At 38.0% G+C, this 14792-nt stretch overlaps 1 protein-coding gene across 1 annotated transcript in view; it reads left to right on the forward strand.

Moving 5' to 3' along the window:
- LOC121318451 (fatty acyl-CoA reductase 1-like) overlaps positions 1 to 14792 on the forward strand; it is a 75193-nt gene that overhangs the window by 10697 nt on the left and 49704 nt on the right. Inside the window, exon 2 of the mRNA XM_041255142.1 lies at positions 5635 to 5872. Within this exon, the coding sequence (XP_041111076.1) occupies positions 5663 to 5872 (210 nt within the window). The 5' untranslated portion in view covers positions 5635 to 5662. The remainder of the gene's footprint in view (positions 1 to 5634; positions 5873 to 14792) is intronic.

The following is a 14792-nucleotide window of genomic DNA, read 5'->3' on the forward strand; positions in this document are numbered from 1 at the left end:
CCTGCAGCTGGAAAACCACATTGAGGGCATAATTGCGTGGTGGCAGCACTATCACTTAAAGTACATTTCTGGTTTCAGTTTGCCCCTACCAATAATCTGCGTTATTGCACACTTGGAAGGGTAGACTTTCTACTTCCCTTTTTACTCTCCAAAAAGTACATTTCTTAATTAATTTCATCATCATATTCCTTGGGCCATCTGTGCACAGTCATGCCGAACTGAAATAAAGTTGTTATGCATGAGTGAGTAGGACAAACTTCCAAGGAGAAAATGAGTTAATTACCTCTGTACTTCCTTTATCGGCTGTATTTTCATTCAGTCTTTATCCGTGCATATTTACTCAAGGAGGGTCTAACCAAAGAATATTCCTCCTTCACAGTTTTGATACTAAAAGAAAGCATTTTCCTGTCTTTGTATCAAAACTGTCAATCAATCCGAATTACAAGGTAGGCCAGTATATTTTTCACATTGATGTGTTAGGATGAGAATTCCTCTTATAGAGAAGTATTTGGAGTATACTCCAAAGCCTGTCTTCAAACACCAAATCAGAAATCGAGATTTAATCAATCCTGGACTCACATCAAGCACATCAAGCACATTTGCAGCCAAGCTTTAAAAACATACCCAATGTAGACAAGTTGATTTGTCTCTGTTAGGCTTCCCTTGAAAGATAAATGAACAGTCTTTCTTGGTGGCCATGTATCACTATATGTAGTGCATTGAGGGAGAAACCACTCAACAGAAAGTGGTGAAAATGGATGCTCATTACTCAAGCTGTTGACGTGGAGTGTCTATTAATTAAGCTGTGGGTTCACTGTGGTCTCCAGTGATCTGATTTATTTAATCAAGAAGGGTGTCCAACCATCACTTGCAATCCATGGATATTACAGAGCATTACAAGCTTTTACCCTTCTGATTAAGGGCTGCCTGCTTTGCTGAACACATTTTTTGTACGCTAATATGTTGACAGTCTGCATATCACTGTTAGTTGGGTTCAAATCCCCGTTCTGTCAGTCATTGTAATTTAACCTAAAGATGCGCAATGTTTTGTGGTTTTTGATCTGAGACGCCCAAGGTTTGAAGAGGAAAGGAGCTTCCTGCACACTAGGTTATTAGTTGTCTACTGAGATTCAATTTAAGGGAAAGATATATAATGACATATCCTGTTTTTCTTCTTGTTGTTTAGGGATTGTCTTGCAGCTACTTTTTCCCCACCTCTAAGCAGGGATTTAGTAGAATCTACAATAGTATGTATTACATGTACTGTATATTATTTATCATTATTATCACCGTGATACTAGAAACTATGACATTTATTTTTTAAGATAGGTTAGGTAATTTAGTTTAATGTTAATGTTAAATTTTCCTCTCCTACAGTAAGTGTTATTACATTAATCAAATCTCAAATCAAAGGTTCTGTCACCAGCTGTGCATAATTCAGAGCTTGCATCCCATAATAGCATGGAGGGTTGCTGGCCTCATTAGGAATGAGCTTTTTTGTGGTGTAGCGTGAGAAGCCATCAGTCCTCCACTGTGCCGGTGCGTTGTGTCATTAGCTCCATGATTGAGCAAGGCCAGGCAATAGCAGTGAAGGATCAAATACATCCTATGTTCTACATCCCACAAACACTTCTCAATAAACACATTATAACCCTGTTAGTTATTATACTCTTAATGCAGGGAGGGAGTGAATAACTGGAGATAAGGAAATAGTGGTGGACCCATTTGCATGTCACATGGGGACATATTTGCATGTCACACTGGGATCATATTTAGGGACATAAAAAGGGTTTAATTAACATTTTTTTTGAAGAGGTAAAACACAAAGCTAGAAGCAAGCAATTAAGGTATTTACCTCAAGTTCTCTTCAGCTTTTGTTTTTCATTTTGTAACATTAACATGATTTTTTTTCCTTTAAAAATAGGAATTAATTAAAAGAATGGAGGAAATGCTTTGAAAATATGGCCCAATGTGTCAACCGCTTATCCAATTTGGATGAAATTTGACATGAGCCACCCTTAACACAAATTCTAAAAGGCTTTCAATATAATTATCACATGCCTAAGATTATAAGACTAGTCAAGGCTGAATCAATTGCCAAAATCTTTGTGCACCATTATAATACGTTATAATATAAGTTATTTCACATTGTTTGAATGTAAGAAAGTCTGGCAATTGAACTGTACAACTTCATAAACTTGGAACTACCGTATAATAAGTAATTGTGTTTGCTGTTTTATAAAGATTGCTGGTCTGCCATGGCTGCCGTGACACAATCTATTGTATGAAGAAGCCCAAATGGCCAGACACAGTCCATTAGTGTGCTGATTGATTCAATTAAGATACAATAAAAAAAAATGTTGAAGGCCATCAATGTTAGAATATATAGGCCTTCCAGAATGCACCTGCTTTCCATCTCCTGGGCTGATTGCAATACTGCTCCATCATAGAGGGGAAGGGAAGAGACATAAACACTGTGATATTTATTATACCACTGTAGCAATGCAGGCGTGCCAGGATCTTGGCAAGCAAAGGGCAAGTAAAGACAATCAAAAGAGGCATTGAAAAATGTCTTTAAACACAAATTATTTTCTAGGTTCTTAATAGAAATAATCTTTACCCCGCTGGGGGAATTTCATGTTGATATGAATGCATCCTCTCTCTGGAATTGTACGTGTTTGTACACTAAGATTCACTGTACACACCCTTCTAAAAGTTTGCGGTGGTATACTGTGATAAAAGCATAAAGTATCTTGTTGAAAGGGGTAAAAGCATGATAAAACATAAGTAAGCATGGTAAATTAACCATAAGTATGGTAAGAACCATGGTAAAGTACAGTTGATTCAAAGTACGAGCATGTGGGAAAAAAAACTGAAAAACTGCGAAATGACTGAACTATCACAAACTTTTGTATGGGCAAATGGCTGTTTTTTTATTTAGATCCACGGCTGTTAGATATTTGGAACAGTAGAGCCTTTACCTTTGTTAGTAGGATCTAAAACTCAACTTAAGAATCTAAATGTAGCTGCCCTGAACCTCAGAAAGTGTCTGCTGATGCCTTCCTCCCAGTACGAAGCCTTGGTGTACTTCTTGGCAGCAACCTCTCCTTTGATTTCCACATCTACGTGGTCAAATCTTCCTTCTACCGTCTCAAACATCTCCAAAGTCCTTCCCTACCTTTCCCTCCCGGATGCAGGTACTTTGTCTTGCATTTGTCTCCTCTTGACTTGACTACTCCAACTCTCTATATGGTGGTCTCCCGGCACGCACTATAAATCGACTGCAGCTAGTTCAGAATGCCTCTACCAGGATCCTCGCCAGTTGTATAAAAAACATGATCACATCACTCTCCGTCTTGCCCAGCTGCACTGGCTACCTGAAAAGTTCAAGATTATTTTCAAAACTCCTGCTCACCTACAATGCCCTTCATTACACAGGTACCGAGTACCTCCTCAACCTGCTGACCCACTATGTCCCTGCCTGCAAACTGAGGTCTTCTGACTCTGGGCTGCTTGTTATCCCCAAGCAAAAGTGCACCACACTAGGAGATGCTCATTTATCTTCATAGCGCCGACTCTTTAGAACTCTCTGCCAGCTTTGGTGTGTGATGCTCCCACCGTTGCTTGCTTTAAATCAACTATCAAAACCCATCTGTTCTCTGTTGCTTTACATGCTCTTTAAACCTGATATCTGCTATTAGCTGCTGTGCTACTATTCATATATTATGCTACTATCATGTATTATGCACTTTCTACTGTAGTTAATGTACTATTTCATGTATTATGCTACTATTGTGTATTATGCATTTCTCTGTATTTAAAGTATAAAGGATTTTCTTGTTGTTACTGCATCTTGTAAATCGCTTTGTGATGGTAGTCCACTATGAAAGGCGCTATATAAAATAAAGATTGATTGATTGTTAAACGCATGACTTGAATTGCTTAGTATGTTGTCTATCAGCCTGGTATTGTAAGACCGGCTGTGTCTGGTATTAAGGTTGATTGCCTAGGTTAAGAAATCTGTTGAATGACACAGGTCACCGAAAGGTACAAGTGCATTGAGGCATGAACCACCACCAAGGATAGGACTGTGCTGTAGTGTTACCCCTTCAGAGATGTTTCCATGAACAGGGGCCAGTAACAAAAGGGTGTGGAACGAAGCAAGTACCAGTTTAGAAACAGGCGAAACAGAGTTAAACAAGTTTTATGAAAATGAAACCGAGTCCAACCCCCCTGGTTACTACACCTTCCAAGTGTCAGTACAATTTATCAATCCGATCTGTCTGAATCACTTCCTCCAAGTATCACAGTTACTGTGGGAAGCAGTCTAGATAAGTGGTGGCGCTAATTAAAACCAAGCTGATCAGGTTTTAATGACATTCTTGTCAGCTTGTAATGCTATTTCTGTGAGAGCACTTTAATTGCAGCATTGCCAGTGACCCCTGCCCTGAGCCCAATACAGTGTGTAGGCTGTCCATAGAAATAGAGACAGCAGGTGTGGAAAAATTCAAATCCACTTATTCTGGGAATCAGCAACTTTTAAAGGACTCGTGCTGCTAATTGCAGTTCTCAATTATAAAAAACAAGGCCCATGACAACTGCTACTGTGCCGTTTTTTCAAATGTATTGAGAGCTATTGTGCACTGTGCCATCTGTACCATGCCATGTTTTTGTTTTAATTCTTGATGGTTTTTTTTTTTTTTTAGCTATTCAGCAGTCTTTTATAATTTGTTAATGTTTCAACTTCAAGTGGTTGCTGTTATCAGAAATATTGACAACAGTACATTACCACTAATGTTCTGGTTGATTTCAAACATCTTTTTAGGTTCAGACTACATAAACATGTTATGTGTCCTCTTTCTTTTCTAATGTGGCCCTTGCATTCAGCTCTGTACACAGTATATTTGTACAGTTCAAGAATAGCAGAAGTAATTGAGAGAAAGGGCTCTGTTCTGTGAAGCTTTGCGCATGAAGAAACATTGTTTGGTGCCGCCCAACCCCTAATCAAAAGCATGCTGCATTTATTTTTTTCTTATTATAAGTGCTAATATAAGATTACCTGCATACCTCCAAATTTATCTAAGGGACTTTAATGCATTAAATAAGGTTTGGTATTCATGACACATTTCTCTACTGTTTCTGAAGCTGGTTTGGCAGCTTCATACACTAGGCTTTTAACCTTGGACATAATTTAAAGGGGAACAATTTTTTTCTACAGATGAAATGACCTGGAAGTGCACATGAGAGTTTTATCAATATGATTCTAGGTCATTTACCCATTACCCAGCATACACTTATACAAGTTTTCTGCGGTAATATAAAAGTATAGCAAAGTAGTGATAGCACTGTAAGCATGATAAAGCATAAGAAAGAATGGTAAATTAACAATAATCAGATTTAAAAACAGTACGAACATGGTAAACTGCAAAATTGCTATGAAAAGGTTCTCTGTCATTTACCCATCCAAGCAACTGCTATTTTTCACACACACAGGTACATTTGAGACAGGCAACCATGCCCTTGTATTTGCATCAAAAAGAACAATATGGCGCCTGGTATTTGAAAACAAAGAGACTGGTACGCTAATAATACCAGTCTGGTATTTAATTTCCTGATCCCCTCCTCTATCTGCAGGTCCCATCAGGACAAGGCTGGGAACGGGATGGCAGAGAGACAGAGCACCATGGTATCCATTGCTGGTTACTATGCAGGAAAGGACATCCTCATCACTGGGGCGACTGGCTTCATGGGCAAGGTGCTGGTGGAGAAGCTGCTCCGCTCCTGTCCTGACGTGAAAAACATCTACATCCTGGTGAGGCCCAAGGCCGGCCAGTCCACGCAGGAACGGATTGAAGACATGATGAAATGCAAGGTAAATTGAACTTGTGTTGATTAGTGATCTGAACAGAAATATCTTCTCAGGACATTGTAACCTTTCACCAGTGCAGTGCTGTTTGAGGCACCTCTGTAGATGTGACCACTTGTTATTCACATCCATGCCATTTTAGCCAATGGAACATTTATTAAAATGTGTTTTCTTATGAAGGGGTCTGCTTCCAGAACTTAACCTTAGCATAGGGGCAGGGCCTCTGTATAATCTGAGTTTGCATACTCACTATTTAAATATCGTCAGATACAAATCAAACTGAATGTATTTGATTCTTATAGTGAGTATATAGACAAGGCTGAAAGTCCATATACCAATACTGTCTCAGTTTACCTGCATGTACAGACAAGTGTAATAAGAGTGGTCTGGAAGATTCTGGCCACATACCGTAGAAAGCCTTGGAGATGGCTTTAAACAAGATAGTCTACACTTTTCAAGGGGTTTACTGACAGAGCAAATGCACAGATAGCACCAAGAACATGGGCATGTATGGACTTCATTCCCATTGTAATTTGAACACCCTCTAAAAAAACGCATGTTCCCAAAACCTATGAACAACTAAATCACAATATCCTAAATCAATATTTAATAATCCTTTCAGATTTGACTGTGACTGCACAGACTCACCGGGACTAACCCTCAGTGTAGTTTTGAGCATGACTTGAGTTTGAAGTTTCTAGTTTCACTCATGTAGCAATGCTTCATATCCAAAGAAGGTCAGGTTCAAAATAGCTGCTATACATACACCTGGGAATAAGGCTTCATATGAAAGATCAGCTCATTATTCACTATGCATAAGAGGGACTGGACTTCAACGCTTGTTTACCAGTAGAACAGCTCAAACCAGACACCAGCTACTTTACAAGTAGACCTGGCTGTGAAGTGAATAGGTACTGGAGAAGCCTAAAGGAGTGCTTATAGTATTGCAGTGAAGACTGATTCCAGATTCAGTTCTCTGTCCATAAGTACAGTGGTATGTATAAGCACTTCATGTAAAAAATTCAGGACACTAAGGTGTTCAGAAATGACCTTGCTATCTATTTCCAAAATGTCTGTTCAAGTCTGTATTTAGCCTTTAAATAGACATAAAGAAGCAAGTGATATACAGCTGTATAAACCATGCCAGCAGCAAGCAGATTTGCTTTTGTCACCTTTAGTTTTCAGGCTGAAATGTTTGACTCCACTGAAAAAAACAGCACCACAATAATCTGATTTAAAGATTTTGTGTTCAGAGCTTACTGATAAGTTTATAATTTCATTCTTGCATTGTTTTAGAAAGAGAGCATGCATTCTTGACACTGTCGGTGGTGTATTTACAGGCGGCACCAGAATACAAATGAGTGACATCCAGACATTGCTTTGTACAGTTTAAGCTATTATTTCAACAACTAGTTACATTTTTGTTCTGCTTGCTGTGTATCTGTACAGTAAAAACCATGATAATACCTAAAGATGTAAAACAGCAATTACTGCATTTAAGTTGGGTAATTGGTGTTTCTCTGTGCCCCTAAATGGCATATAATTCAGTTTCAGTTACACTTTGAGTGTGAGCAATGATTTACCTGCAGCAGGAAGGGCTATCAAGGGTGGAGAAAATAATTGGGGATAATCATTTCTTGTTCTCCCACTCCCATTGACATGTGATCTAATGTCACTAACTACAGTATACAGTCTACTACGCAAGGACATGCTTTCATATGTGGGAATGGGATCTATCAAAGCTGTTTTGTTCTTGAACTTATTATGGTTGTCAACATAATGAATACACTGTTTTACCTTGACACTTGCAAATGTAATGGTCTAAAGTGCATACTCTTGGTTTGTAATGTGTGCTAATTACTATGTGTTTCATTACTACTATATGTGTTTCATTACTTTTGCATGAGCAGTGATGCTGACTTGTCATGTTTTTGAAGCAGATGACAAGAGGTTTGACCACCTTCTGACCTTTTCCACTGGTGGCCTTTTTTTATTGAGACTTTCACTGCTCTGTTATACAACTCGAGTGAATTAAGGTTTGCTGTTTGGACTATAAGGAATGTGTCCACCTGTTCCACTGAAAGCAGCTGATTTCGGCACATTGTCAGTTTGATTCAATTTGACACATGTAGTTGGACAATTAACACAACATCATTTCAAATTTGAAAACAGTGCTGAGCCCTCTGGTGATCCTTCTGTGAGACTTTTCACTTTGCAGTTTTCACCCTGCGGTGACCTTAATGAAAAGCTGGTGTTAAAATGAAGCCCCGGCGTTTAAGTGAGTTTGCACTCAGTAGGATGGTGTTTGGGTAGCTTATGCTTTCATATCACAGGAATTTTCATCATTTACGGACTGCATCACAGAGGATTTCCTGAAGAGCACACTGTCCATCTGCCACATGCAACTGCCTTCCACTTGTTCACGCCAATTCTAAAACCTGCGCAGGTGTGTGTGTGTGTGGGGGGGGGGTCAGTCGTGCTTTGCGTGACAGCTGAGCTGAGTACATAATTAGTTACTAAGCAGAAATAAAATAGAGAATTATTTTATTTTTACGTTATGTTGTGAGAAACACAGACTCTTGAGGATTAAATGCATTTTTAAGCTTTTTGTCTTGAGGTAGTTATTTTATTTTAGTGTTTAAAGTAGAAAGTAGTGAACTGAAAAAATAAACAAGTAATTAACAAAAAGTTATGAAAGACAGGAGACATTAACTATAACTGCACTGCAGAGTGTAAAATACTTTGCATTGGCCTTGGTCTAACAATCTAAGGTAATTGTTGTTCATAACATATGCAGCAGATTGAAGAGTTTGAATCACATAAGTCGGTTCTGACAGTTGTCAGTTAAGTGGTGGTTTTATTGTTTCATCCCACAAGAAACACAGCGTGATTTGAACTAGCCTTCAGCTTGATATACTACACCCCCCTTCTAACTCCAGTATAGACTATCTTCTTCAATATGTACTGGGATTGTTCAACATGTAACGCGTACATGTCTTTACTACAGCATGGTTCTAATAGAAAGGCTGCCTGTTTATGCGAGGGGTGTGGAGAAATACAATGAGTTAAGGGAGTCATTTTGTTTTAAAGTTTCTGTACAATAATATTACGAACCCTTAGCAGGAAAACGAATAATGACAAAAGGAAGCTGTACACAGTACTTTCCCCTTTTCATTGCAGTCATTCAGGGAGTCTGCAAATTAATGTGTCTTTCAATTCTTGTAAAAGTTTACTCTCTTAAACCATGGTGAAGCATTGAAAGTATAATTAAATCATAGAGAAATCAAGGTAAGTCATAGATGAGCATACTAAGTCCTGCATACAGTTATACATATCTTAACTGATGTTGTCACATTATTGGGAATATACCATAGTGTCTGTAATTACTATTATTTTTGTTTTTACTATATTTATCATAAATACCAATTGTGGTAACGTGACTGGTGGTCAAGGCAGACAACGGCAGGATTAACACTCACCCAGAGACAGAACTGCAAGTTTAGCACTTTTGTGCACTTTTATTATTTGCACAAAACAAAAAGGTTTAAACAAAACACTGTACCCAAACAAATAAACCTCCAAAACCCTAACTCCCACTGGAGCACTAACTAAACTTTTCCCAATCCCTAAATTATAAACCAGACATAGACCGGCCTTCCACATAGCTTCCCACACAAACATTTCACCCTTCTTTTATTCCTTTCCATTAGAGCCAGGTGTAACTCATCCTGGCTCACTCCCATACCATTCTGGGGGATGTAGTCTTGCACCAAAACCCCTGGACTACATTTTCTGTCTTTCCTCCCCCTACTCTGCCACACAATGTAGAAGTTTAGCCTTTTTTTATTTTTTATAAATCAGTCAGCACTTTATTCAGTTATAATCTCTGGTCATTATAAACCATATCAGCCAATTACAGTTGTCTTATGTTTTGTTAACCCTGTCTAGGATAATACAGCATATAAACAGCATTTCCCTTTCAAACACAAACCATTCAGCATACAAAGTGATGTGTGGGGGACTAAAAGCACTGTCTGTAATACTAAATAATAGTTACAGTATCTGCGTATGCAGGTTTTCTACATACCCAGCATACGCTAGTGTGCCAAATGTGATACAGATTGATTTTTCCAAGGATGCAGAAAGAGATCTTGTAGCACACATGATGAAGATAATGACAGGTCCACTGAAGAACAGTAGAAAACTAATTACAGAAAAAATAGAAAGGTTTTTCTCAACCTGAAAAAATAATGTCTCAAGCCACAGTTTCAAGATGCCCTTTCACTATATTAACCCTGCTGGTGTTTTCCCACATGGGTATATTAATTTAAGTACTGTACATGTCTTTTAGTCAGGGAATAAAAACCACATTTCTGTTCAACTATTTCTCTCTCCTTTGTAACAAACAATACGTCTTAGTTTATATTTTCTATGCTCATGTGGAGGTATCTCAACTTAATTTATAGATATCGCTAAATATTTTAAGATATCTCTAAATCATTTCCAGATATCTCAAAATATGTGAAGATATCTTCAAACATTTAGAGATATCTCAAAATGATTTCCCTATATCTTTAAATGGAGCTTTAAACAAGCTGTCTAAAATGCATTTTCAGATATCTTTAAATCATTTTCAGATATCTCAAAATGTTTTTGAGATTTCGTTACATAGTTTTCTCTAAATGAACAGGAAGTTATTTCGAGGTATCGCAAAACGATTTAGAGATATCTCTAAATGAACGAGAAGTTATTTTGAGAGATCTCTAATTACATGTTGGTGTAACATACTAGCAAAACATTATTTAAAGATATATGTAAATCCATTTGAGATATCTTTATTTCAAAATGAAATTAAGATATCTTCAAAAGGGTTCATTTACAGATATCTGATATTCATTTAAAGATATCCGAAAATGATTTACAGATGTCTCTAAATGTTTCAAGATATCTTAAAATGCAATTTGAGATATCTCTAAATGGTAGTTTGGCTTGCTGTAATATTTATGCTATGTGTATTGTAGCTCTATCAGGAGTCTTAATTGTGGTGCAATTAGGGATACGAAAAGCTAGCTACCCACACGTCGAAGTGAAAGAAACCGTAGGCCTTGGAATTTATTCAGAACTAAAGTTGATTTTTTAATTTTGCAAACAGCTGACAACCTAGCATCTTGGGAGTTGTCTCCTATAACAATTACCTGATTTGTTTTTCAGTGTGCCTCTGATCTCTTTGCCTCCATTCCGTGTGAAAAGTTTTTTCCCTTTTTTAAAGGAAAATGTTAATATTCAGTGTACAATCCCAGAAAATCTATGATGTTCAAATGTATCGTCTGATGTGTTTACAGGTACTTGAGTAATTTCCTTTTAGTCTAATATATAGGGATGGATTTCTTGATGTTTGGCTTTTTGAGACGATAGTTTAGGCACCACACCATACATTTAGGTGCCTCTCCTTTTTCTGGATACTTTCCTGTCTGTGAATGTTTTCTTATGCTAGCTGTACTCAGGTCTACAGAAACATAACATACCTGAATAGATAATTGTCTGTTCTTAACAATGAAACACAAAATGAGTGTTTCATAGTTCAGTAGTATGAAAAGAGCTAGGGCTAAGTCTTCAGGAGGGGGGGAAGTGCCAGTGTGCCAGTAATATCTGAATTTCTAACAGCATTCCTAAATTTGATGAAACTTGAGACAGAAGTTATTCCACATACTCTCAGTGTAGCTCACATTGATCACAGAACTGACACTTCCGGTACTTGGCAGAGAGTTTTAAGGCTATATCTTGAGAAAGACTTGTCTGGTTTTAAACTATACATGGACATTTCTTATGAGATTCTATTCTAAATGCTGTTGATGTTTTTTTTTTCATTATACTGCAGTGGCACCTGCTATGTGTTATTTATATAGCTGGTATGGGATATGTTTGTTTCCTTGACATACCTTGTTTCACTCATTAATATCAGATTAGCATTAATTTCCCTGGTTTACTCTACTGCCAATTCTGAGACTGGCCAAAAACTGCTGTCTTAATTATGGCATATGTTGCTGACGAGAGCCTGCACTGGAGCAGGTGTGAGTTAATATACAGTCAGTGCCCATTAATGACTGCGCCTGCTTGTGCAGCACCGTCTGGATTAAACCAGCTTTAACCACCTGCGGTCTTCGCTTTCTTAATTTAAAGTGGAGAGCCATTCTCTCCATACCCTCCTACTCCTAGAAGTCTATTTGTATGCCTTTGCCAATAGCCGCAAATTGTACGATTTTAAATTTAATAATTTTTTTAAATATATATTCTGAAGGCTCCACATAGATATAAACGCATGGGTAACATCTTGTATTTTATTGATTTCATTTTATGCCGTCTACAGTATTAGGTAGACCTGAGGATGCATTCTTTTTTCTTCAGGTTGCTGAAATCATATCGTGTAAAACATTACAAAACCACAGTCAGAACCTTCAAGAGACTAGGTGCGTTTACACTTGCACAAATATTCCGGAGCAAGTTGTCAAGTGGATGTATTCCCGTAAATTTTGCTGGTGTAAATGCTATAGAACGTCTTCCGGAATGTGTCCTTTTATCCTCTTAAAAGTTGGGTTTCTATTCTGGCAGAGCTGGAATATTTGCTAGTCTGACCACACTGAGGACACGTTCTGGAACGATTTGAGAATTCTCAGCAGGCAGTGCACGCAAGCCAGCCACTTCATCACCTTGCTGACTTCCCGTGATTAACTAGGCGGTAGCATTAAACACTGATCAAGTATTCACTGTGTTATATACATGAAGATAGTGAAAGGTAAATAAGATGAAATATATGCTGCTTACCTTTCGTAAAGTTTTTCTAATCCTCTTCATCAACATCCACCACAAGCACTGAAGAAGGCAGTATTTTCAATGTGCTCGAGGATGTCTTCTTTACCTTACAAAGTGTGCTTGCTGCTGTTTCATACACATGTAAACACTGCAGATGATTGGCATGGCTCCAAGAAACTGTGGCTTTTGAGATGGCTTGTGTAAAGAAATACACCATTCAGTGAAAACTCTCAAGAAGAGGGCATTTTCTTAGCCTAATTAGGCTGAGTAGTAAATTAGCACATTAAGAAATTGATAAAACAATGACGAGCTACTTTGCATACAGTGTGGTGAGAAGTTTCCTCCTAATGAATCCCATGCTGTAGTGGACTGCACTGGGACTGTGACAAGACCCACATTCAGGCTCATCACAAAAACCACCTGGCCCCAGACTGAAGGGCAGTATGGCAGTAGATCAACAAGAAATAGATAATACACTTAACACAGTAGTTTGATTCTAGCAAACCCTTCTTCCCAGGGTCAATATCACAAGCTTTTAAGTCTTTGGGTCTTGCTTACAGTTTGTCACAGAGACGGCCAGTTCAGAACGTAAGGAATACACAAAACACAGGACGGATGAAATGAATGATAATTGGTTACAAAATAAAATAGTTATTATTATTACTACTTTACTTATTTCATTAATCTGAACAGATCTAAATATTGGCACTGTTTAGCTAAGTGAAATAGGGCTCTTTGGGTGCCGAAGTTATTAATCAAACATTTAACAGTGGATTTGGGTCCTTTCAGTGATTTGAAAAAAAATCCATTGTACTACCATGGTACCATATCAGTTTATTAGTGCTACTGTATATTGTCTACAGCTGGCTCTGCAAAGGTTTCTTCAGGGTAATGCACTAATTTAATAACAGATTCCCCATGGTATTTTGTTAACTTCCCTAAGGGTTGAAAATGACTTTACAAACACAGGCAGGCCTAGACATTGACTGACACGAAATGCAAAGAGGCGTTTGGCTTTTCCCAGAAAGGCTGTTATTGAAACACACCAAGGACATACTTGCAATTCAAAGAACAAATGGAACAAAGAGATAGCGATGGATCTTAGCAATCTGAACACCAGGGAACTAAACAGCACAATAGTACCATACTCACTTATTTGTTTAACCTTTTTTATTGTTCTTACAGTATATGCCTGAAGCCTGCTATGTGGTGATAGCTGTTTTCCACTGACACTTAAACTGTCCGCATGCAGTAAATAAAGCATGAACTTAACTGGTATTTAGGGGTTTGTTCAATTACATTATTGGTATTATAAAAGAAGTAAGTTTTTTTGCACGCTGTTGTGCTTCTAGGGGTGGGACCAGAGTAAGGGTGGATATGTAAAAAGTCAGATGAATGAATCCTGTTTTAAATCCCATTATACACAGCTGTAACAATTGCTATATTCACACAGTTACTGTTGAGATTCAGCTTTTATTAGGGAGCTCCCCTAAATCCCTTGTTTAAAAAGATAGAGGGTATTAATGCTTGTGACACAGTAGCTGTCTGCCATGTGGGTGCGTGCATTTCCTGCTGAGTGACAGGCAGGAGATCGAGACACTACCAGAAATGATAGCACACGGAGCACATACAACACAGTGTACGAAACCTTTGGTGGGAGCTACAATCTCTGAACTAATCTTCTCTGTTGAATAATAAACTAACATTGCTCAAGAGCTTGATCATGGCATTTAAACGGTTAGGACGGATATGTGATGGGCAGATACACAACGTATTACTGTACTGCAGTATTGTTATATGGGCATGACATATTTCAGTACAGTGCTTTCTGAAGCGTGCACTTGTGGGTCAGGCTTCAGTTGTTCAGTAATCTAAGCTGTTTGTGGCTGAAGGCAGCAGTCTGAGTCTATCCACAGTGCAGTGCTGCAGTTCTGCTTGACCAAAGGGATCTAACAGCACCACAACCCCCTAGTTTTTTATTGTGATAGAAAGGGAAATCTGAACTTAACTGTAAAGGTCAATGAAGATATAAAATAAGTGTTTCATCAGTATATTATAATGCTATGATTTTATTTTAGATATGTACACATTGAGCTGAAAGCTTTGGCACCGAGAT

The sequence above is a fragment of the Polyodon spathula genome, chromosome 7 (genome assembly GCF_017654505.1).
Source record: "Polyodon spathula isolate WHYD16114869_AA chromosome 7, ASM1765450v1, whole genome shotgun sequence".
Classification (NCBI taxonomy): domain Eukaryota; kingdom Metazoa; phylum Chordata; class Actinopteri; order Acipenseriformes; family Polyodontidae; genus Polyodon; species Polyodon spathula.